At 48.8% G+C, this 23,530-nt stretch overlaps 1 protein-coding gene across 3 annotated transcripts; it reads left to right on the top strand.

Moving 5' to 3' along the window:
* The first annotated feature begins 6,464 nt into the window (after nt 1–6,464).
* On the top strand, nt 6,465–23,477 carry Naa40 (N-alpha-acetyltransferase 40, NatD catalytic subunit). Of its 3 annotated transcripts, XM_046445416.2 has the most exons (8): nt 6,465–6,709; nt 13,642–13,737; nt 14,857–14,909; nt 18,848–18,943; nt 19,030–19,188; nt 19,341–19,424; nt 20,579–20,656; nt 20,920–23,477. In XM_046445416.2, exons 1-8 carry the CDS (start codon nt 6,704–6,706, stop codon nt 21,059–21,061), a joined length of 714 nt encoding a protein of 237 aa, XP_046301372.1. In that variant the 5' UTR covers nt 6,465–6,703; the 3' UTR covers nt 21,062–23,477. The 3 variants fall into 3 exon arrangements, with proteins under 3 accessions (XP_046301372.1, XP_058435520.1, XP_058435519.1); XM_058579537.1 differs by lacking the exons at nt 6,465–6,709; nt 14,857–14,909 and having other exon boundaries at nt 13,646–13,737; XM_058579536.1 differs by lacking the exons at nt 6,465–6,709; nt 13,642–13,737 and having other exon boundaries at nt 13,781–14,909.
* The last annotated feature ends 53 nt before the right edge of the window (nt 23,478–23,530 follow it).

Here is a 23,530-nt window from a genome sequence, read left to right as displayed (position 1 = left end):
TGGCTTGAGCCACATCCCCAGACCTTACTTTTTTTTTTTTTTTTTTAAAGACAGGATCTCACTAAATTGCTGAAACTGGCTTGGAACTTGCAATCCTCCTGTCTCAGCCTCCTGAGTTGTAGGGATTATAGGTGTACACCACTGCTCCCAGCCCTCTCCTTCTCCCCCACCCCTTTTACAAGATCTAAATTGCTTAAGCCCTCACTAAATTACTGAGGTTGGCCTTGAACTTGAGATTATCCTGCCTCAGGCTCCCTAGTTGCTGAGATTATAGGTGTGTTCCACCACACATGGCTCCTTTCTTTTATGAACACTATTAGATTTAAAGTCCACCCTAAATCCAGGATGATAGCATCCTAAAATACTTGATTTAATTACATCTCTATATTCCTCCATTTTCTGTTACTATAACAAAAGACCTGAGGCTAGAAACTTTGTAAAAAGTTTATTTATTTCACAGTTTTGAAGGTTGAGGGCTGGGGGAATAGCTCAGTGGTAGAGGTCTTGCCTAGAATGAGGGTGGCCCTGGGTTTGATTCCCAGCACCACAAATCAAAACAAACAAACAAACAAACAAAAACCCATCGTTTTGGAAACTGAGGGTTCAAGATCAGTTAGGTCGATTGGTTTGGCCTCTGGAGAGGGTCTAATGGCAGATGGCATTATGGTGGGAACATGTGCAAGACAGAGAGATCACATGACGATACAGGATGTTAGAGCGATCAGTTCTGCTCTTTCTGATTTGTTTTGTTTTGTTTGGCAATACCTGGCCTCTCACATGATAAGCAAGTGCTCTGCCACTGAGCTACATCCCCAGTTCTTATTTTCTTTCAGATAGGATCTTGCTAAATTGCCAAGGCTGGCCAGGACCTTTGTGAGCCTCCTGCCTCAGCCTCCCATGTTGCTGAGATGACAGACGTGAGCCACTGTGTCTGGCCAGTCCTTCTCTTTCATAACAACTACTCTTGCAGTAACTACCTGGTGTCCCAGGAGAACTATGTCTTTCCTAGGGTAATGCCCCCATGGCCTAATTACCTTGCACCAATCCCCACTTCTTAAAGGTCCCACTACTTCCCCCTATCACCACATCGGGGACCAAGCTTCCAACACATAAACCCTTAGGGGACAAACCTAAACCATATCTAAAATCCAGAAATCTGCAAAGACCCTATTTCCAAATAAGGTCACACAGGTACTAGAGGGTTAAGCCTTGTCTCTACATTCGGGGAGACTATCACCCAATGTAGGAGGCATCACCATGGTGGGGTTTCTTGATGCTGTAACATAATGTTCCATTTTGGCTCAGGTGTCACCTGCTCTAGGGAGCCTGCTACCTCTCCTTTATAACTCATAATAGCACCTGTTCCTGCTGCCATCCCTGCCTATTATCCATCCAACTGACATTTACTGAGTGCCTGCTCTCTTCCAGGTGCCATTTGGGTCCCAGGGGTACAACAGTTAAGGTTTCCAAACTTAGAATATGAAAATATGGAATGCCCACTTAAATGTGAACTTCAGATAAACAGTGAGTTGAAGTTTGTCCCATGTGTTGAATCTGCAACCCTAACCACAGTGTAGGAGAAAAGCACAACCCCCCACTGCAGGGAACTGACAGTTTAACAGGGCAGATGGCAAGGGCATTGGGAGAGGCTAGGAAGATGCCACGTGGAGCAAGATAAGGCACCTGCCATCTAAGTTGGGACCTGAAGGGTGAGGAGGAGGAAGGAGAGGCCTTCTGGCAGAGGGAACATCGAAGGCCCATGGTAAGATTCTGAGATGCTGAGACCCAGGGCGTGGAGTGGGGGGCCCTGGTGAGGTGGGAAGGGGCTGAATTTGCAGCCCTGCATGGACTTAACTGACCCAGCCAGATGTGCATTTCAGAAAAATGGAGAATGGAGGTGTGTGGTGTCACAGAAACCAAGGAAAGAGGGCATGAAAAACAGGGTGAGATGTGGCAGGCAAGGCCAGAAGATGAGGTCCCAGACAGAGAAGTACAACTGGAGTTGGAAAAACCACTGGGGGTGTCCACAGGGGAAGGTGGGGTGCAGACCTCAGGGGTGGTGCGCTGAGCATGGTGAGATAGAAGTAGAGCTTGTGGGGGGAGGGGAGGCCTGAGAGCCTGCAGGAACCAGCAGGAGCCAGTGAGGGACAGAGTGGCCACAGAAAGGGACCCAGAGCGGCTGGTGGGGATGATGGGTGGTGGGAGGGGGGGATTCAGATTCTTTTTGAGAAGTCAGGGGACTCTCATCTGCCAGCAGCTAACACAGTGCTACGACTGCTGTCCTCCAAGGTGTTCTCCCTCCCCAAGGAGCAGGCTGCCTCTCCTGTCAGTTCCCAGGCCCAGGAGAATACACAGAAGCCCCAGTAGTTCCCAGGACTTGACTGAGCCAGAGAATGAATGACTACATAGGAGCAGCTGAGGGCTGCGGAGTGTCAGGTTGGGGGAACAGCAGTGTTAGAGGCAAGGCGATGCAATCTTTCGGGAAGCAGAGGCAAGGAGTCACCCAGGGAGCCCTGAGAGAGGAGGGACAGCATCCCTGTCCAGAGAGGAGGGGAATGAACAAGGGCTGCTCAGCTCCTTAGTAGGGGCTGGGACAGTGGTTAAGTGGGCCACGCAGAAAGTCTCCTCACTGAAGGCCATGTTCGGTGGGGAAGGGAGGGGATTCCTTTCCTGCCCAGGGCCTCACCAGGTGTCTGATGTCACTATCCATCTTTTAATTCTCACAACCACCTCTGGGAGAAGATGCAGATGAGGGTGGTGATGAGGGTGGTGATTGCTTTTGATGGTCTCCACATAAGTGAGGAAACTGAGTCTCAGAGATGTTAAGTACCTTGCCTAATGTCAAAAAGCCAGGAAGCAGCAGGAAGCTGGTCTGCCTCCAAGGCAGGCTCTGCCCATCACCCTCCAAGACCAAGAAGACCCTGAGCAAGGGGGAGAGCCCTACAGAGAAGGGTGTTGATTTGGGGGCAGGAATAGGATATTGGCTTTCTCAGGCTGAGGGCAGGGGAGGCTAGATGATGTCATCTCCTCAAGGGACTACTGGGCTCCCCTTCCAGGTCTCCTCTGTAGGGGATGTAGTTTACTGGTGGCGTTCTTGCCCAGCCTGTTCCAGGTTCTGGGTTCCATCCCTAGCACCACTAAATAAATAAATAAATAAAATCTAGCAGCCTGGGGGAGGGTGACCAAGAGTGGGGAGTAGCGGAAGGGACAGGGCACAACGGGAGCATTGTGGCTGTCATCTGCACTGAACAGCTGACCATAAAGTTCAGCGTGGGGAAGGAGACAGGAAAAGCCCCAACAGGGTGAAGGCTGCCTGGCTCAGTCCCTTGTCCTTACCCAGACTCCTTCAAGTCTCTCTGCTCTGCAAATACCTTGCTTTTGTTGGAATCTCATGCTTCCTCTCCTCTCCTTCAAGGACAAGCTCAGATGTCCCTTTTCCCCAGTTGGCCACCTTTGTCCTGTCCTTACTACCCTCTCCTGGTCCCCAGAGTGGTAGCAGCTGCAATAGATTCTTTTTTTTTTTTTTTAAGCACTGGGGATTAAACCCAGGACTCACACATGCTGGGCAAGCACTGGATCACTGAGCTCCATCTCCAGCCTGGTTAAAAAAAAGACTCATTGATTCATTCAAGTCCACCTACGGCTCTCTCTGTGGGCTTATAATACCTTCCATATGCTGTTGTGATATGAGAAATTGAACCCAGGGCCTCGTGCACGTAAGGCAAGCACTCTACCAACTGAGCTATAACCCCAGACGAATATCCTCCATATGCTAAGTGGCTAAATGAGCTAAGATTTGTATCTACAGCCTGGACCCCTCCCCTGAACTGCCGACTGACTATTCCACATCTCCGTGAGAATGTCTAAAAGGCACCTCCAGGGCCTGGGCTTGTGGCTCAGTGGCAGAGCGCTTGCCTCTCACATGTGAAGCACTGGGTTTGATCCTCAGCACCACATAAAAATAAACAAACAACAAAATAAAGATATTAAAATATATATTTAAAAAAAGGCATCTCCAACCTGAAGTGGCCCAAACCAACTTCCCATCCCTACCACCCCAAAACCTGCTCCTTCTAAAATCATTTGTATCTCAGGGGCTGGGATTGTGGCTCAGCAGGAGAGCTCTCGCCTAGCATGTTCGAGGCCCTGGGTTCAATCCTCAGCACCACATAAAAATAAATAAAATAAAGGTACTGTGTCCAACTATAACTAAAAAATAAATATTAAAAAAATAAAATAATCTGTATCTCAATGGAAGACATTTTTCCAACAGCTCAAGCTAAAAACCTTGAAGTTACCTTCTCTTTCCCTCACACCCCATATACAATCTGCTAGCAAGTTCTGGTTCTACCTTCCCATATGCATCATTCCCTGAGGCCTTCTGACACATCTGCTCTATCCAGCTATGGGGCCTCAATTACACTGGCCTTTGAACTGTCCTTCCTATGGCCTTGCCCCTAACCTGTCTTCTCAACCCGCAGGCTTGTGGTCCTCTAAACACATTAAGCCACCCTTACCACTCCTCCACTTAACTTCCCAATAGTGACCTTGCTCACTGTAAATCCCAGTCTTTCAAAATCTACAAGCCCTAAATGATGCTCACCTTACCTGCCTAATTCTACCTCCTACTATTCTCCTGCTGACCCAATCTGCACCAGCCTCACTGTGCTCCCCCCATATTGGGGATTGAACCCAGGGGCACTTTACCACCAAGTTACCTCCCTAGCCTTTTCTATTTGAGATGGGGCTTCACTAGGGATGGGGATATAGCTCAGTTGGTAGAGTGTTTGCCTTGCCTACACAAGGCCCTGGGTTCAATCCCAGCACCACCTAAAAAAGAAAGAGGGGGCCTTGAACTTGGGCTCCTCCTGCCTCAGCCTCCTGAGTCACTGGGATTACAGGTATGTGTCATGATGCCTAGCCTCCTTTGCTTTATTTTCCTTTATAGAATATCATTTAATGCACTGTGTAATTATCTGCCTCTTTCTTTTTCTTCTTTTATTTTTACTTTTTTTCCCCTGGGGATTGAACCCAGAGGCACTTAACTACCGAGCCACAACCCAGTCCTTTCTATTTTTTTATTTTAAGACAAGTATTGCTAAGTTGCTTAGGGCCTCACTAAATTGCTGGGCCTGGCTTTGAGCTTGCAATTCTCCTGCCTCAGTTTCCTGAGCTGCTGAGATTATAAGTGTTTGCCCCAGGCTTGGATCTGCCTCTTTCTAGGATGCAAGGACAGGGCTTTTTTGTTTGGTATTATTATTATTTTTTCCTCTATCTCTCTTTTGAGACAGTCTCACTATGCTGCCCAGGCTGGCTAGAAACCCTGAGCTCAAACAATCCTGCCTCAGTTTCCAGAGTATCTGGGTCGACAGGTGCATCCCACCACACCTAGCTTGGTGTTATTTCTTTGCTGATTGGAATAGTGCCTAACATACAATAGGCACTCAATAAATGTTGCTGGAGGCACCACTGCACTGAGCACTGAAGGTGGAATAATAAAATCCAATAAAGTGCCGGGCAAGGTGATAAACACCCGAAATTCCTGCGGCTCAGGAAACTGAGGCAGAAAGACTGCAAGTTCAAAGGCAGCTTCAGCAACTTAACGGGCTCCGTCTCAAAATAAAAAATAAAAAGGGATGGAGATATGGCTCAATGGGTTCAATCCGCAGTACCAAAAAAAAAAAAAAAAAAAAAAAAAAAAAAAAAAAAACCCGATAAAGTCTGTGGAGTCTTGAGTAGCGGTTCTGTAATTCTCTGAATACACCTCTACCGGGGGAGCACTTGGGACTCTGGATGCCTCGGGGATTCCGGGGGTAGTCCCAGGGGTTTGCACACAGCACACACTCCCCAGGTGACTCCCATGCAGGTCATGGGGGTCCACCCTCCCGGCTGTGGGGACAGATTGAAATGAATACTACCCAGGACACCTGAGGTCTCATTTTAGCGGCGGCGTTAAAACAACTCAAGCAATCGTTAGATCCCGTTTCCTTGTAAACAGCGAAGTTCGGGCGGCGAGGGCTTCTCCGGCTTCTCGCTGCGGTGCGGTGTGCCACTGGACTCGGCGCGAGCAAATGAATGGAGGGCGAGTGAATGATTAGACGGCGGGTGAATGAATAACAGGACTCGGGCTAGAAAAGGAATTCCTAGAGCCAAGCTCTGGAGGGTGGGAAAGCTTCCAAAGTCTTCCGCGGTGCCTGAGAGGCTCTGGAGGAGCCGGTATTTCAGAGGTCGGGACGCGATTGGCCTGTAGAAGCGGCTGCTCCGCGCAGGGCGGTGGAGGCACCAAGCTCAGGGAGGCGCTGCCACCCACCTCGCAGCCCAGCTGCGCGGCGCTTCTGGGAAGGGCGCTCCGCCAGGCCCCGCGCGGCAGTTGCCATAGCTACAGACGCAGCCTGGCGAGGAGGCGGGGCCCGACGGAAACGTCATTCCCAGCGCGACGTTCCTCTGCGCCGCCCGCCCTGCTGGTCCGAGACCCTCGGCCGTCCTGGCGGGCGCTCCACCTGCGCGCTCTCCCCGCTCGCCATCTCCCGTTCTGCGCCGGCGCGGTGCCCGCCAGGGCGCGCGGGGGAGCTCTCGGGGCGCCTGCGCAGTGCAAGACCTGCCGCTCTGGTGTCGCCGCCGCCGCTGCCGCAGCTGCCGTTGCCGCCTCCCTGCCTGCAAGTGTGTGAAGGAGGAGCCGAGGGTCGCCGCCGCTGCCACCGCCATGGGGGTGAGTTGGACAGGGAGAGGGCACAGGAGGTCCAGGGACGCCCCTCGTAACCCTCGCCCCCTTCGCCCCCATTGTTTCTTGAATCTCCTCACGTGACCCAGGCCCCCTCAGGCCTCACGTGACCCCCACCCCCCACATGACCCGACTCCCCCATTCTGAGGGTCCCCAAGTTCGGCCTAGCCCAGGAATCCCCGAGAGCCCCCCTTTCCGGCCCCTCCCCCTCGGTGCCCCCTGCCCCTCGTTTCATGCCCGCTCCTTCCTGCCTGGGAGACCCGTTACCGGCCTCCCCACCTGCGGGTCCCCGCGGTGTAGCCCCCTGCTCCCCGGGGTTCCGCATCACCCGGCTGTCACCGGCGAAGCGGCTGCCCAATTCGGACGCCAATCCTGGCTGGGAGAAAACTGAGGCCAGGAGGAAAGAGGGCGTCCCGGCCAAGGTCACCCAGGCAGTGCCTGGGGCTGCAGACCCCACCTCAGTGGCTCCCGCTCCTCGAGTCTCAGTGTAGCCCGTTGCTGCGCTGTTGAAAGCTCTCCACAGTGCTCGTCCCACGCAGGCCCACCTGCCCGGTGGCCAGTCGTCTTAGCGCTGCAGGTGGCTTTTCATGGGGGAAGATGGGGGACCGCTGGTGATGGCCATTGACCACCTGTTCTGTGCTGATAGCAGGGAGGTGCTAATATTTCAGTGCCCTTTCCTGGCATATAGAGATATAGGGTTGGGTAGAAGTAATTCCATGTTTCTGAGCTCACCTAAAGCCCAATTTGAGAAGTACCAGTCACTCTCCTAAAAGGATAACTGGTTCCCTCTATTATTGGTATTTACATGGAATTCCCACCACCTTAAGGGAACCCTGACTTGGAACCAGAGATGCCTCGGTGCCCCTACTAGCCATCTTCATTGGCTAGTAGTGTGACATTGTGCCAGTGACGTGGCCTTTTTGGATTTGAATTTCCTCACCTATGTATTGGGGGTGATGATACCTCCCCCTTAGAGTCCTAGTGAAGATAAAAGGAGTTAAAGGAAGTAAATAACCAAGTAGGTACCTCAAAAATAGTGGTTGTTATTTTTGCCTGTATTCTCAGCCTTTACTTGAGTGGGCTAAAATAAGTTGGTGCTATTTTTAACACACTGGATTTGTCCCTACTGTTATTAACCTAGATTTTTTTTCTCTTACTCAAATATTTATTGACTGAACAGATAACTTTTTAGACAAAAATAATTGCCTTGTCCATGTCAAAACAGATTTTCCAGGGCTGAGGGTGTCCTTCAGTGGTACAACCCTTGCCCAGGATCCCTGGGGGCCTGGGTTCATTCCCAGTACTGCAAAACAAAACAAAAAATCTTTTAGGGTCTGAGGATGTAGCTCAGTGGTAGAACATGTGCTTAGCATGTGCAAGGCCTTGCATTCAATCCCCAGCACCAACCCCCCTCAACAAACATTTGTCATTTTTTTTTTTTTAAAGAAAGAGAGAGAGAGAGGGAGAGAGAGAGAGAATTTTTTTTAATATTTATTTTTTTTAGTATTTGGCAGACATAACATCTTTGTCTGTATGTGGTGTTGAGGATCGAACCCGGGCGGCACGCATGCCAGGCGAGCGCGCTACTGCTTGAGCCACATCCCCAGCCCCCATTTGTCATATTTTGATGAGAAATTTGGAGTACTAGTCTGACACTAGTGGGTCCTTGTATATTTTATATCTAGAAAATCAAGTTTGGAGACTTTAACCTATAAAGGTCCCAGACCCCAGCTATTGGAACTAAAGGAAACCTGTGTCTCTAGTATCACTTATGTCTACCCAGAGTGAGTCATTAAATATTGAGCCAAAAACAAGGATAAGGTGTCATTCTGGTTTAACACTTCTTCATTGGTTGAGCTGAAATATCAGGCTTTAGAGATACTGCAAACCTTGCTTCCTTTAGGCCCTAGTCTTATTACTCATACTTTATAGACATGTTTCTTAGAGCAGCCCCTGAAAAGTCTCTTCTGGCTTAAAACTCAGCAAGAAGCTATTTGTGGTGGCCCATTCCTGTAATCCAAGCAGCTTGGGAGGCTGAGGCAGGAGGATAGCATGTTCCAAGCCAGACTGAGCAATATAGCAAAACCCTGTCTCAAAGTAAAAACTAAAAGGACTGGGGGTATAGTTCCGTGGTAGAGCAACCCTGGGGTCACTCCCCAATAGCAAAAAATAATGACATCTACCACCACCTTTCAGCAACAGAGAGATTTGAGTTATCCTACTTGAATCAAAGCTGCAGAGCTGGAACCCTCTCAATTATCCTTATTCTACTTTAGTTGGTACTTTCTGTCACCTGATGACAGGACTTCATTATTCCTAGTGGTCACGCTTGGGTAGAGGGCCCTGTTTTTCCTGACCTCAGGTTGAGAGAGAGTAGTGTTGAGATAGGACCTCGCTAAGTTGCTGAGGCTGTCTCAACTTGCAATCCTCCTGCCTCAGCCTTCCAAGCCTCTGGGATTACAGGTGTACGCCACCAAGCCCAGCTCCCTACCTCTTTTTTATTTTGAGTTAGGGTCTCACTAAGTTGCTAAGACTGGCCTGGAACTTTCTGATCCTTCTGCTTCAGCGTCCTGAATCTCTGAGATTACAGGTGTGCACTGCCATGCCGGCTCCCCAGTTCTTTTTGTTTTTTTATTTTGAGACAGTCTTGCTTAAGTTGCTGAGACTGGTCCTGAACTTGGGATCTTCCTGCTTTAGCTAAGTCTCTGGGATTACAAGAATGTGCCCTTGCTCCGGCTTATATAGCACTTTTTAACAAGTATCATATGTGATACAGTGGGAGGAGCATGGTCTTTGTGGCTCAAACCTAGATTTGAGTCTTAGATAATTCATCCAACAGATAGGAACTAAGTACTTACTGTTGGCTGAGCACCTAGTATACATTGGCAAATAAAGCGGATCTAGATCTGCCTCAATGGAGTGCAGTCCAGTGGGAAGGTGTAGGAAGACTGCTGAGAACTCTGCTTACTAGCTCTGTGACCCTTTCTCCGCCTCTCTGTGCTTCAGATTTTTTTTCTTTTATTTTTGTACTGAAGATTAAACCCAGCAGTGCTTGAAACCACTGAGCCACACCCCCAGCCTGTTTTTATTTTTTATTTAAGACAGGGTCTTGCTAAGTTTCTTAAGACCTCGATAAATTGCTTAGGGCCTTACTAAGTTGCTGAGGCTGGCTTTGAAATTGCGATCCTCCTGCCTCAACCTCCTGAATCACTGGTTTGCAGGTGTGAACTACTACAGCCTATTAAAACAGATGATATTTATTTATTTATTTTTGTGGTGCTGGGGATTGAACCCAGGGCCTTTACATGTGAGGCAAGCACTCCATCAACTGAACTATGACCCCAGCCCCAAAACAGATGATATTTATGAAAGCACTGGCAGTGGCTAACACTAGTGGGTCCTTGTAACTGACAAAAGATGTTAGTATGAAGGATTTTTTTGACTGGGTTATGAAATCCTTAATGCAATCAGTAAATTAATCCCCTGATGGGATTGAGTGGAAACTGAAGGCGAGTAAGGTGTGGCTGGAGGAGGTGGGCATTGGGGTCTTGCCTTTGGGGTATGTTGTTTCTGGCAAGTGGAGTCTCTCTGCTTTTATTTATTTTATTTGTTATATGTGACAGCAGAATGCATTACAATTCATATTACACATATAGAGCACAATTTTTCATATCTCTGGTTGTTTTCACAGTATGAAGGATTTTTATATGCAGTGTGTTATACCATTTTGTCCTCACAGCAGTCTCTTGGCCAATAGTGTAGGCATTGTTAGCCCCATTTTATGGATTAAGAAACTGAGGTTCAGAGAAACGGAGTAACTTGCTGTAAAGGTTTTCCATTGCCTACAGTCATACAGCTATTAAGTGAAAGAGCTGAGAATCAAATCCAGGTCTCTTGACTCAAAAGCCTACACTCTTTTATTATATAAAGTTCCCTTGGGAGAGACACTTAGCCACAATGAGCTTTACTGTTCACTTACTTATTTCCCATTTTAATTAGGAGAGTTTTCCTATGTCCCTGCAGGACAGCCTTACCTCCACAAGGCAGGGGCAAAGCTAGTTGGAACAGTAGGAGACCACTCTTCCTGGTGCTTGCTTGCTGGGTCTAAGGGAGAGTCGTCTGCCTGGCTCAGCCTGCTGCAGCCTGCCTCCCACCTCTGCCCTGTGTTCTTCAGGCTGCAAAATGCTTAAGGCATACTCAGTTATCTCAGCCTCAGGCCACAGCAGCACCAAGCCTCACTCTGAGGATCATCTGGCTTTCCAGTTCCTGAGTGTGAATGAGACAGTAAATCACCTGGAGGCCTGGGTGGCCCTCCTACTGCTTGTGCTTAGGAATTACTTCTTTTGCTTAGAAATGAGATGCTGCGGTGGGAACCCAAGTATCAATGCTTTCTGGGTCCTGGGAGTCACATTTGCCTACCAGCACCTTTCATCTTTTGCTCTACATTGTGTTAGGAGTGGAGGAAGGGAGCTTGCCTCTGTTGCGAAGGTGTGCTGGTGTCTGACCTTCCTGCATCTCCTCCGTGAGGCCGGCTTTACATTCCTGTCTTGCTGGAGATGAGTTGCTTTCACAAGTCATGCTGTGGGTGGCAGGACAGCCATTGGCCTGATCTGGTTGATGCTAAAGCTCATGTTATTCTGCCCCATTGTGCAGCCCCAGAGACCCTCTGACTGGGCTTTCTCTCCATTTGCTTCAGTTGGAGGGCAGGGCCTAGGTGTGCTCTGTTGGCAAGCTGTTGCCAGGTGCACGGGCAATGAGGAACGGGCTGCTGAGTGCTTCTGAGGCCCCTGGTCTTGGCAGGATGTGAGAAGATCTTTGTTTAATGACTGAGTGGAGTCCTATCACATTAGACATAGGCTATCCTACTGGGAGACAGTGGGGCTGGTGAAACAAACCCTGGATCTATGGCCTCACTCTTGGGGTTGGATCTCCCTTCAGGCACTTACTGTCCAGGAGAGTCACTTCATCTCTTTGAGCATCAGTTTCCATTATCATCATCATCATCATCATCATCATCATCATTATTTTGCAGTACTGGGGATTGAACCCAGGGGTGCCTACCATTGAGCCCTTTTTATTTTGAGACATGGTCTCACTAAGTTGCAAAGACTAGCCTCGGACTTTTGATCCTCTTGTCTCAGCCATCCAACTTGCTGGGATTATAGGTATTTGCCACCACTCCTGGCCTTGAGCCTCAGTTTCCTAATGTGTAAAGGGAGGTGATGGTTTCTGCTCTGGGATTTGAATTGCATACTGAGTTTTTGTTTGTTTGTTTGTTTGTTTTGAGGTATTAGTGATTGAACCTGGGGCCTTGGGCATGCTTAGCAAGCACTCTGCAACTGAGTGACATAATGTTTTTGCAAGTACTTTGCAATCTGTGAATGTCTGAATGTTGTCTTACAGCCTAAATTCACAGAGAAAAATATGGATGTTGTAAAATTTACCCGAGGTAGAGAGAGAGTGGGTCTGCATCTGGATTGCAGCCTCTTGAGGACAGGCTATTTTCTGTTTGTCCTTTCCTCTAGGCAGCTGAAAAATGGGATCTAGACTGCCTTTTGCAAAAAGTGCTCAGCCAGACAGTTACTAGCTGGCTCTGGTGGGGTTTGTGCTTCTAAGATCAATCCCTGTGAATTCCTGATGTTTGGGCTCTGCTTCTTGTTGTTTGAAGTAGGAGTTAAGCGGTGTCATTTCTTAGAAATTTGCTGGGGCAGAATTTATCCTGAGAAACTTTTCCTAGCAGCTGGTTCTTTGACTCAAGTGCATGTTAATCGATGTGTGTCCTTTCCTGGGGCCAGTGTCAGGGCTAGACTGTAATTGTGGCTTGTCAAAACCTTTCTCCAGTGAGCTCTGGGAGAGGAAGGCTGGTGTTGGAGAGGCCATGCTGTTGGTAAGAGCAGAACCAGCTTGCCCAGGCCTTTGGGGTACTTGGACTGGGTGGGTCAGTTCCTCTGCTGTGCTGTCTGATCCTTGTGAGAATGAGTACCATCATTTTTTGAGCACCTGTCATATAACCATCTTGGTGTTAATACCATCATGGAGGTATTAACTTTCTCTCAGACCAGGGAAGGGGCTTCAGAGAAGGGCCATGTCCTCCTAGGACCTGGAGGGACAGGAGGCTTTGCAGGAGCTGTGTCAGAATCCCGAGCCTGGCTCTTCCCCAGAGGAAGAGAGAACCTCATGTTAGCCTCAGAACAGGATCTATAGCTGTGGGCAGCTTGCTGTTTGCCCCTCTCTGCTCAGGGAGCCTCCCTTTTCCCCTCCCCTGCTGCCTGTGTACCCACCACTTGGTCCTGCTGACTGGCAGCATCGCCTTTGGCCTGAGGCGAACCCCCTGGGGCCCTTCACTCTGCCCTCATCGCTAAGTGAACAGTATGCCTAACACTGAGAAGGGCTGCTGGGAATGGCTCTGTATTCACAGTTCCCTGGTCCTTGCTCTGAAAGGTGACCTAGCTCCCACAGGACTACCCCCAATCATACCTTTGTCTCTTGTGGCCAGAAGATACCCAAAAGTCTTTGCATAAACTTACACTTAGAAACAGCTGTTAGTGGCTACCTCAGATGCCATCTCCCGAAAGCTGCCCCAAATGGGCCTGAAATTGGGTGTTTCCACCTCACAAGGGAGCACATGAGTGGATATTCATCACTGCAGGGGGCCTGCTCTGCTGCAGGGTCCTCACAGTGATTGGAGTCAGTATTCTTCTTGAAAGGAAGTCTAGTGACACCGCTTAGGGCTCATGACAAGGAAACAGTGTTCCCTGTTTAAGTCACACACCAAGTGTTTTGCCTTCTGGGTGGGAGGCTTCCTGCTGCTGGGCCAGGCCTGTGGTCGCAGGGACCCTTTGATTTCTCAAAGGGAAAGTCAAGTCTTTTCTTTGCTAGTCCTCAGCTCCTCCAATCAGTGTGGCTTTTCCCTGTTGCAGAGAAAGTCAAGCAAAGCAAAGGAGAAGAAGCAGAAGCGGCTGGAGGAACGTGCAGCCATGGATGCTGTCTGTGCCAAAGTGGATGCAGCCAACAGGGTGACTCTTCTTTTCACTTCTGCCTATTGGAACTTCAGCTTGCTTTTTAATTTGACTTCTTTTGGTGCCACCATGTGGCAGAATCGTGACACTGCCCACCTGTCCTCTGCCTCCTACCTGCTGAGGGAGAGTTGAAAAGAGGTGCCAGCAGTTGGCCCAGTTGTACAGGGAGATGTGGATCCCAGTGGCAGTGGCAGTTTCTCTTACTGATAGTAGAGAGCCTCGAGAAATTTTTGTTAGGAGTTCACATTTTGGGGAGAATTCCTCCCTAGTGAAACATGATATGAGTTTTCTCATTCATTCCTGCAGACATTTACTGTTCAGGCTGTGCTGGGCCAAGGGGACGCAGCAGCCTAATCCTCCAGGGGCCCCAGTCACAGGAGGAGTGTCTGTGAATCAGTACCAGATGGGCTGACTGGGAGCAACCTGGTGGCCACAGCCTCCAAACTGAACCTGAGAAATTCTGACCATCCTTCTGCCCCAGCCCATATCTCACCTTTTGTTATTCTTTTATTTTTATTTATTTGTTTTTATTTTGCAGTACTTCAGATTGAATCCAATGATGCTCTACCACTGAGCTACATCCCCAGCCCTTTTTATTTTTTATTTTGAAGCAGGTCATGCTAAGTTGCCCAGGATCGCCTTGAACTTGCCATCCTCCTGTGTAACTGGAATTATAGGCGTGTGCCACTGTACCGAGCTCCTTTTTATTATTCTTGTAGTTCTCTCATAATCAAAATTGCATATCTACAAGAACACAGCTTCGGACTGCTTTTTCAATTTGGAGATTTGAGTAGGTGAAGATAGGAGCAAATCCTGTGGCCTCTGTGTTAGCTGTACTGTGAGCAGTATTCTGCCCCATATGCCAGTGAAGTCTGTTCTTACCCTGTCAGGTGAAGCTAAACTTAACTCCTGTGCCTCTTGACCAAAGTTTCCCTCCTCCATGTAATTTCAGAATTTAGGCAGATGGAGGGCCCTGGGAAAGCTGCTTCTGGGGCCAGGAGCTCTCCTCCCCTCAGGAGTCCCTGTGGCATCCTACTCTCAGGCAGCAGGGATTTGGGGGCAGGGCCAGCACTTCCACCCACCTGTCTGTGCTACTCCTCTCCTTTCCCTCCACAGCTTGGAGACCCTCTGGAGGCTTTCCCAGTGTTCAAGAAATATGACCGGAACGGGTGAGTCGTATTTAGCATTCTCAGAAGTTGTCTCCTTGATTGTCTTCAGGAATTCACTTCTCTAGAATAGGCTTTCTCAGATCTAGATTTGAAATTGCCGGGCACAGTGGTGCATACCTGTAATCTCAGTAATATCAGTGGGCTGGCTGAGGCAGGAGGATCGAAAGTTCAAGGCCAGTGTTAGCAACTTACTGAGACCCTGTCTCAAAAGCAAAAAATAAAAAAGGCTGGGGACGTAGCCCAGTGGTAGAGTGCCCTGGGTTCAGTTGCTAGTACTGAGAAAAAAGAAAAGGGAAAAGCAGAAATTGGATAATGCCTTCTGTTGCTGTGAAGTCCCCATTAGGGTGACACAGGAATTGGTAAATAGACAAAGATTTTACACTTAATCTCAGATTGATGTCCCTTTAGGACTTAACTCTTATCTCTGTAAGAAGAATAATAAAAGCTGAAATAAACTTGGAAAATTGCCCAGGCTGACATTCTCATTTTATAGGAACATCATGGGACACTGAGGCATAGAGAAGTTGAATGAGGTTTCTGAGTTTCTGGAGTTCCCCCTCACAGCCAAAGGGACTTTTTATTCCCAGTCCAGTGTATTTTTCCTGAGTATATAGTATAATTGTAGTGGCTGTGTGACCCTGAACAAGTTATTTACCTTTTCTGTGTTCTAATTTTCTTTTATTTTTTTTTTCATTTGTAGATAGACACAATGCCTCTCTCTCTCTCTCTCTCTCTCTCTCTCTCTCTCTCTTTCTTTCTTTCTTTTCCAGACATTCATTCATTCATTTATTTGTTTGTTTATTTATTTATTTTAGTTGGTTGCAGCATCTTTATTTTATATATTATTTTTTATGTGGTGCTGAGGATCGAACCCAGTTCCTCACACATGCTAGGCAAGTGCTCTCCCACTGAGCCACACCCCCAGCCCCTGTCCCCTAATTTTCTAATCAGAAATTGACCTGATAATAGAGCTTTCCTCAGGGGGTTGTCAAGTGGATTGCTTCCTGGGGCACACTGAAAGTTAGATAAGTATTAATTGTTGTGACCCTGATTTGATTTGCTGTATGATCTGGATTAAAGGCCCTCTCTGGTTTTAGGTCCTTTGGTTTTAGAAAATAGGAAGCATAATCTGTTTTACCTGAGATGGTGTTGCTGAGTTAAATTTCTGAAATGGAATATCTTGGCTTGAGGAAACAGGGTTTGTGGCTTCCCGGGATTATGGGTTGAATCATAGCAGAGCCTCTTATTAAACCTACTTGGGTAATTCATTTGTTCTTCTTTTTTTTTTAACTCTTTATTTTTATGTGGTGCTGAGAATGGAACCCAGGGCCTTGTACGTGCTAGGCGACTTCTCTACCGCTGAGCCCCAGCCCCAGCCCTCAGTTGTAATTCTTTTTTTTTTTTTTTTTAAGTTTTTATTTTTTTAGTTGTAGTTGGACACAATACCTTTATTTCACTTATTTATTTTTATGTGGTGCTGAGGATCGAACCCAGGGTCTCGAATGTGCAAGGTGAGCGCTTTACCGCTGAGCCACAACCCCAGCCCTCAGTTGTAATTCTTTTTTTTTTTTTTTTTTGGTACTGGGGATTGAACCCAGGGCCTCATGCATGTGAAGCAAGTACTCTACCAACTGAGCTATATCCCCAGCCCCTCAGTTGTAATTCTTACGCCTCATTTTCTTACTTGTCAGTTAGGATGATGATGATGCCAACCTTCAGGGTTGTCTTAAGGAGGAGGGACAATCTATTCAGTACAGAAAGTAGCAGCAAATATGAGTATTTTCATGAACAAGAGAGAGACAGATTTGTAAATTATGAAGCTGGCAGTGTTGTTTGCTTTTCGTGGCTGTGTTTCACAGTATCACGGCACCATAGTATTCCTTTATTCTGATGTCTTCCTATCTGTGAGCAAACATGTTACACTTCCTGAAGGCACTGTCTTTCAGCTTCTGGAAAGTCCTTTGACATGGTTTAGAGATCCCTTCCTGAGGTATCCTTTAGTGTTTCCATGTCTGTGTGTTCTCACTGACTTCCAGAAACAGGGAATAACTTGGAAGCACCTTTCCAGTTGACTCTGGGTTCCTCCGATGCCTGGAATTTTGTGTGATTCTTGTGGCCATGCTCCTACTTTCACAAACTTACTGAACACAGATTTAGTGGAAGAATTCTGCAGACTGGTCTTTGGACCTTTTATGGCTAAAACAGAAGCAGTGCTGTATTGGGGCAATTCTTACTGCTGTGTGATTGGTACTTAAAAAGAAAGATTCTTAAAGGAGTAGGAGGTTCTTCGTTTACTAGTCTAAGCACATGGGCAATGCCAGTCAGCTGAGATGTGGTGAATTCCAGTGGGAGCATCCCCTGGAGTTGGCATGAGAGGCCCCTGAAAGATTTGGACGTGTTGCTCCTTAAAGGCTTACATATTGCTGATTTCAGTCCATTCACAGTGGGTGCTTCTTTGCCTCTCAGAGGTGGAAATGTATCAGTTGGGAGCTTTAGAGGCTACAGATCTGGATGAAGGTGGAGGTGGCTGGGGGAGGTCCTAGCAATGTGATAGGTGTCATTACTGCCTCCTGACTCCAAAGTAAGTTTTTCACTATAAAGAAAGAAAGGAAAAGTAGCTGTCCAGAATGTCATTACTTATAGAATGTTATACTGGGGAGTTTAACTTTATTTTACTTAAATTTCCTTTAGAAACATACCTGCCAGGCATGGTGGCACATGCCTGTAATCCCAGCAACTCTGGAGGCTGAGGCAGGAGTATCACAAGTTTGAGGCCAGCCTCAGCAATTTGGGTGAGACCTTGTCTCAAAGTAAAATAAAAAGGGTTGGTGATATAGCTCAGAGGTAAAGTATCCCTGGGTTCAATCCCCAGGACTAAAAAAAGGAAAGAAACAAATACCTTAATACCTATAGAATTTGTTAGTTTAGGAAAACAATGGTGGATTACACCCTGTACTACCCTCTTTAATCAACTGAGAATACCCCCTGAGTCCTCAGATGAAGAGGCAGGTGGGGCTTCTTGAGGGGTATTGACCTGTAGTTGCCTTGAAGAACCCAGGGTCATCCAATTGGTTTTGAAGGCCAGATTGGTATAGATGAGAAGGAAGAGAGCCTGTGGGAGGCCAGTGATAGTCAGTGCAGAATTAAAGCAACAGGAAGAATGCCTGAAGGCAGGAGCTAAGGGACAAACAGACACTAGTGTTTATAACAAAAACAAGAGGCCCAGTGGGTAGGAAAAGAGCAGTAGAGGTAGCAGAGAGGAACAGAAGTTGACAGAGTATTGAGTCTGATAAGGACCCGGCAGGGGAGGCAGGAGAAGGGCCCTGTGGTTAGGTGGCAGGTGTGGCAATGACAGTTGTTGATCTCGCCCCGAAAGGCACCTTCTTCAGTCATGTCTGGAGTCACCTTGGCTTCTCTTGGGAGAGTGTTTTAGTCAGCTTTTTTCTGTCTCTCTGACCAAAAGACCTGACAAGAACAATGTGGAGGAGAAGTTTATTTGGGGCTCATGATTTCAGAGGTCTCAGTTCACAGAGGGCCGACTCCACTGCCCTGGGCTGAGGTGAGGCAACGCATCATGGCTGAAGGGCTAGAGGAGGACAGCAGCTCCGGACAAGGCAATCAGGAAGCAGAGAGCTCTGCTCACCAGGGACAGCACAGAAGCCCGGTGACTTCCCTTTGCCAGCCACTTCATACCTGCTCCAGTTACCACCCAGTTGATCCATAGTGGGGGGTTACCACAGATTAGATTGCAACTCACAACCCTGTCATGTCACTCCTGAACATTCTTCCACCTGAGCTTTTGGGGGACACCACATATCCAACCCAAAATGGTAACTGAGATCAGGCGCACCTCTCTGTCAGAGTTGCAGGGTGGAATGCAGTGCCCTGGCAGGAGCAGAGACTCGACCAGCTCTCACACCTCCCTGTCCTCTTCTCAGGTTGAATGTCTCCATTGAATGTAAGCGGGTGTCTGGACTGGAGCCAGCCACCGTGGACTGGGCGTTTGACCTGACCAAAACGAATATGCAAACCATGTAAGCAGGGCTGACCAGAGGGGAGCCTTGTTCCCAGCTGGCTTTTCCCCAAGCCTTCCTGTCCTGACTGCTCCTGAATTCCTCAGGTATGAGCAGAGTGAGTGGGGCTGGAAAGACCGAGAGAAACGGGAGGAAATGACGGACGACCGAGCGTGGTATCTCATTGCTTGGGAGAACAGTTCTGTGCCTGTTGCCTTTTCTCACTTCCGATTTGACGTGGAGTGCGGGGATGAAGTCCTGTACTGGTAGGAGCCAGGGCCTGGGGGTGCAGCCAAGGGGAGGAGACCACGTGGCAAAAGCCTTTGGGTCTGGGCTGCAGGGACTGCAGGCTCCTCTGATGGGCCTTGCAGCCCCTTCATGCAGCAACCTGCACTCACCCTCTGCTTCCTTATTCCAGCTATGAAGTGCAGTTGGAGAGCAAAGTGCGGCGGAAAGGCCTGGGGAAGTTCCTCATACAGATCCTGCAGCTTATGGCCAACAGGTAAGGGCTGAAAAGAAAGCAAGGAACCCGGAGACGGTGAGTGAGAAGTGAAAGATGGAGACCAGGCAGAGATCCACACAAGAGTTTATTTGTCAGAGCTGACAAATAAAGGCCATCTCTCCATAGACGGAGAGAGGCGAAACAGGCTTGTGGTTCAGGACTTTTATGGGGCAGGCTCAGGGATTAAAGCTGGGCAGGTCCTAATGTGGGTGGTTAAGGATGAGATTGGTACGAGGAAGTGGTGAGCCTTTCTCAGGAATACCCAAGGGAAAGCAGAATTTTTCTTAAAATGGCGGCTCTCACTTAAGATGGCCGTCCAGGTGCTAAGTAAGGACCTTAAAAGGGCCACCTTCTTAGGAGATCCTGTATGGGTCTTTTGGAAAGAGCTACCTCTGAGTCCACTGTTCTTTGAGTCTCCTTGGAGGACAAATCATAAGAATGTTCTGGAGACAGCATCTAGAATCTGTTCAGTATCCTGCTCCTTGCCTTGCTGGACTCCAGTTTTGTCCTTCAGTTCAGAGCGGGAAGCATTTCTTTAAGTTGTCAGTGGACCTTTATTTAATTTATTTATTTATATGAGGTGCTGAGAATTGAACCCAGTGCCTCACCTGTGCTAGGCAAGTGCTTTGCTGCTCAGCCCCAGCCCCAGCCCTGGGAGCATCTTTTCAGGGCCTGATCTGTGCTGAGTTCTGAGCCTAAGTAATGGGGCTACAGGGTGGGGAAGATCCTGGCGCAGTCTGACCACTCTGCTGTGGAGGGAAACACTGAGTGCTGTAGTACCTAGGGTCTTTGCAGGCTGGACAAGAGACTTGGGGACTCCTTTTGGGTTAATTTAGGGGAAAGTAGCAAGGACATGAGGGAGAGGAGGCATGGCCTTGACTCTTTCTAAAAAGTACTTGCTCTGCTGGGCACGGTGGCGCAGGCCTGTAATCTCATCTACTCGGAGGCTGAGGCAGGAGGATTGCTAGTTCAAAGCCAGCCTCAGCAACTTAGGCCCTAGGTAACTTGTTAAGACTCCATCTCAAAATTTAAAAAAGGTCGGGGGGCAGCTGGGGATGTGGCTCAGTGGTAAAGCACCTGTGCCTTAAATCCCAAGTACCAAAAGAAAAAGAAAAGAGAAAAGCTTCTTAAGCTCCTGTTCTGCTTTCTTGCAGTACACAGATGAAGAAGGTGATGCTAACAGTATTTAAACACAATCACGGTGCCTACCAGTTCTTCCGAGAAGCACTACAGTAAGGAGCTGGGCCCTGACGTGGTCCTTCTGGGTGGTCAGAGGCACTGTCCCTGTGCGGCATTCCTGGTTCCAGCCCCCATTCACAGTCCATTGGGGCATGGGAGGTTGGCATTGGTAAGATAGTACGTCAGTGTCCTTTGACTTGGTCCCCTGCACGTTGGTTCCAGGGGTCTCATCAGTGGCACTGTTGGAAAGTTCTCAGGCTAGGGAGGAAGGCATTCAGCTGCCTGCAGTCAGCTCTTTCTCCTGTCTACCTTGCAGATTTGAAATTGATGACTCTTCTCCCAGCATGTCTGGCTGCTGTGGGGAAGACTGCTCCTATGAGATCCTGAGCCGGAGAACCAAGTTTGGGGACAGCCAGCACTCCCACGCAGGTGGGCACTGTGGCGGCTGCTGTCACTGAACTCCCAGAGCCACTTACGTCAGAATCTGCTCTCCTAAGGCCTGTCTTCTCCCCTGGTCTCACGTCACTTGCCAGGTGCCCTAAGAGCTGTGGTCTCCTCAACCCTGTATGTACCAGATGGCACCCTGAGAGCACAGAACCCTGGGGAGGAGTGGTCCACGCTGCCCCGTCTCCTCTCTCTTGGAAGAGCACAGTGCCAGGAGGGAATGGAGGGAGAGGGTGCTACAGGAAGACCACTGCGGGCCGGCGGGAAGCTCCTCTCTTGTGGCTGCCTCCTCACTCCACTCAGAAGGTTCCCCTACTTCCCCACAGTTGGATTCCTGGTGGACCTTCCCCTTCCCTGGACAAATGGAATGTTTTATCCACTCTTGTGAAAGTTTTAAGAGTCCTGGTCTGGGGTCTGCTGGGCCCCAAAGAGGACTGGACTTTGTATGATCCAAGTGCAAAGCAAGAGAGAGAGACCCTGGTTCAGAGAGACCCTGGCTCCCTTACTTCTCGATCTCATGGATGGCGCTCGTGTGGAGACTGCATAGGCCTTCTACACCAAGATACAGGGAAGCTCTTTCTAGCCACATGCTTGTAGATCCACAGAGTGGAGTTGTCCAGGGACCGGCCAACCGGAAGGCTGCCTCTCTCCATTGCTGTCAGGGAGGGCGGACAGGACCAGCCAGGTGTCCTGGGGGCTAACATGGGGATGCCTGCTTCTCTGGGCTCTTAGACTTTGCTGCATTCTAAGCTTGACCTCTTGATCTCATGGCGGTGACTTGAGCTTTTAATTCAAGAAGAAAGCCAGAGGCCCTGCCTGTTCCTCTCCATTGCCCTCTCGACACTTTCTCCCCTGCCTCTTGCCTCCACCCCAGATACCTCTGTTCTTAGTCTCAAGGGGGGAGTAACATCAGGGAGCCTCTTGTCTTCCCCCAGAAGGATCCCTTGTTCCTGGTGTAGTTGATACTTTCCTCTCACCTGTTGGTGCTGATATCTCTCTGAAGGTGGGATGTCCCTCCCACCGCTGTCCTCCCTCTTCAGAGAGCCCCCAGCCAGCAGCAGGCCCCTCTGCCTGCACCCCCAGCCTCACCCCTCACTGTTTCAGTGAGGCACTGGTGCCACTGTCCTGGCCAAGCCGGGCCACAGCTCAGCTGCAGCAGGAATGCCCTTCAGTGGCCCAAACAGCTGCTCTGCTTTTCTCTCTGGTGTCATCCTGTGTCAGCAGGTTGGAGCAGTGGGAGAAGGCCTTCCTCTTAGAGGTGTAGAGGATGTGGGCTCTGAACTTACACTCATCCTGATCTCTAGGCCTTGTTCCTCTTCCAGAAGAAAAACCAAATCTTTATCCAGGAAAAAGCACCTAACACCTCCCTTTTGACGTCCCAAGCTTTGCTTCAGGGAATGTCGTGAAGGTTCTAGCCTTTGTGCAGTTGTCTCCTAGGGGGTCCGTCAGCCCCTCTGCTGCTGGAGTCTGCTCACTCCACCCTCTGCCCTTACTCAGGTGGTCTGTCCTGGCAGATCTCATTAGAGTGGTCCTTGCTTCTCACCCAGAGTCCTGCCTGCATAGCAGCCTGTGCTCATGAGGCCTCGCTTCCCAGCCTGGCCTCTGCTGAGAGCCTGGTGCTGCTCTCGACCCCACCAGCAGCGGGCCTGGCACTCCTGGGAGAGGGCCTCGCAGCTTTACACTGGATACGGCCACGGTCGCCTTGCCTGCTGGCTCCCTGGGGTTTTACCCCAGTGAGAGTTGAACTTTTTGGGTAGGGGTTGGCAAACTCCTAAGAATCACAAAACAACAAGAGCACGTTTAGGAAGAGTCTGATCCCTGTCTCAAAGTACAGAGTGCTAAATATTTATTGTCTTAGATCATGAATTTCTGATACCTCCCACTCAAGGGGACCAAAAGGAACCCCCAGTATAGACCCCATTTGAGGTGAGCTCAGTTTATGTTGTCTCTTTCCAGTCATTGGTAATGGGATGCTCAGGGCCATGCCCTGCTTCCCCCAGCCTCTGCAGGCCATGTCCCAGAGGCGGCATCAGGAGGTTAGGCTGGGAGGTTAGGCACTGGCTGAGACTGCAGGTGTGGGTGTTGGGCCCTCATGTCTCAGATGGCAGTTTCCACCTCCCTTGGGTCTTGGTTTTGAGAAACAGCAGGCCTTTTTTGTTGTTTTTTTTTGTTTGGGGCATGTTAAGATATATTTTTAAGTTTTTTTTTTTTTTAAGTTGTATCTGCTCTATTTCAGGTTATTTGTTGGTGTCAGCTATGTATGGTTCTTTTTAACCCTTTGTGTTTTTTTAGAGAAAACTTGGAAGATAAACTTCTTGATATATATATTTTTTTCTTTAGCAACTTGTTATCACTGGAATCAAAGGGAAAAGTGATCTCTTTTTTGCATTGGTTGTATTTGTATGTCACAAATAAAAGACACTTTGTTCAGCTGCTGGGATGGCTTCCAGATGCTGGGGTGCCATGGGCAGCAAGCACTGGGC

Source organism: Marmota monax, unplaced genomic scaffold (assembly GCF_021218885.2).
Source record: "Marmota monax isolate L192 unplaced genomic scaffold, Marmota_monax_Labrador192_F-V1.1 WCK01_AAM20220418_F8-fsc00038, whole genome shotgun sequence".
NCBI lineage: Eukaryota > Metazoa > Chordata > Mammalia > Rodentia > Sciuridae > Marmota > Marmota monax.
This window is presented reverse-complemented; position numbering and strand designations above follow the sequence as displayed.

What these genes read in the sequence shown, in the direction of transcription:
- Naa40 (XM_058579536.1), top strand. Translation starts at nt 14,704, where the DNA reads ATGGAGGGCCCTGGGAAAGCTGCTTCTGGGGCCAGGAGCTCTCCTCCC. An exon ending in AAAACGAATATGCAAACCAT is followed by an intron (nt 18,944 to 19,029) that starts GTAAGCAGGGCT and finishes TGAATTCCTCAG; the next exon opens with GTATGAGCAGAGTGAGTGGG. An exon ending in CTGCAGCTTATGGCCAACAG is followed by an intron (nt 19,425 to 20,578) that starts GTAAGGGCTGAA and finishes GCTTTCTTGCAG; the next exon opens with TACACAGATGAAGAAGGTGA.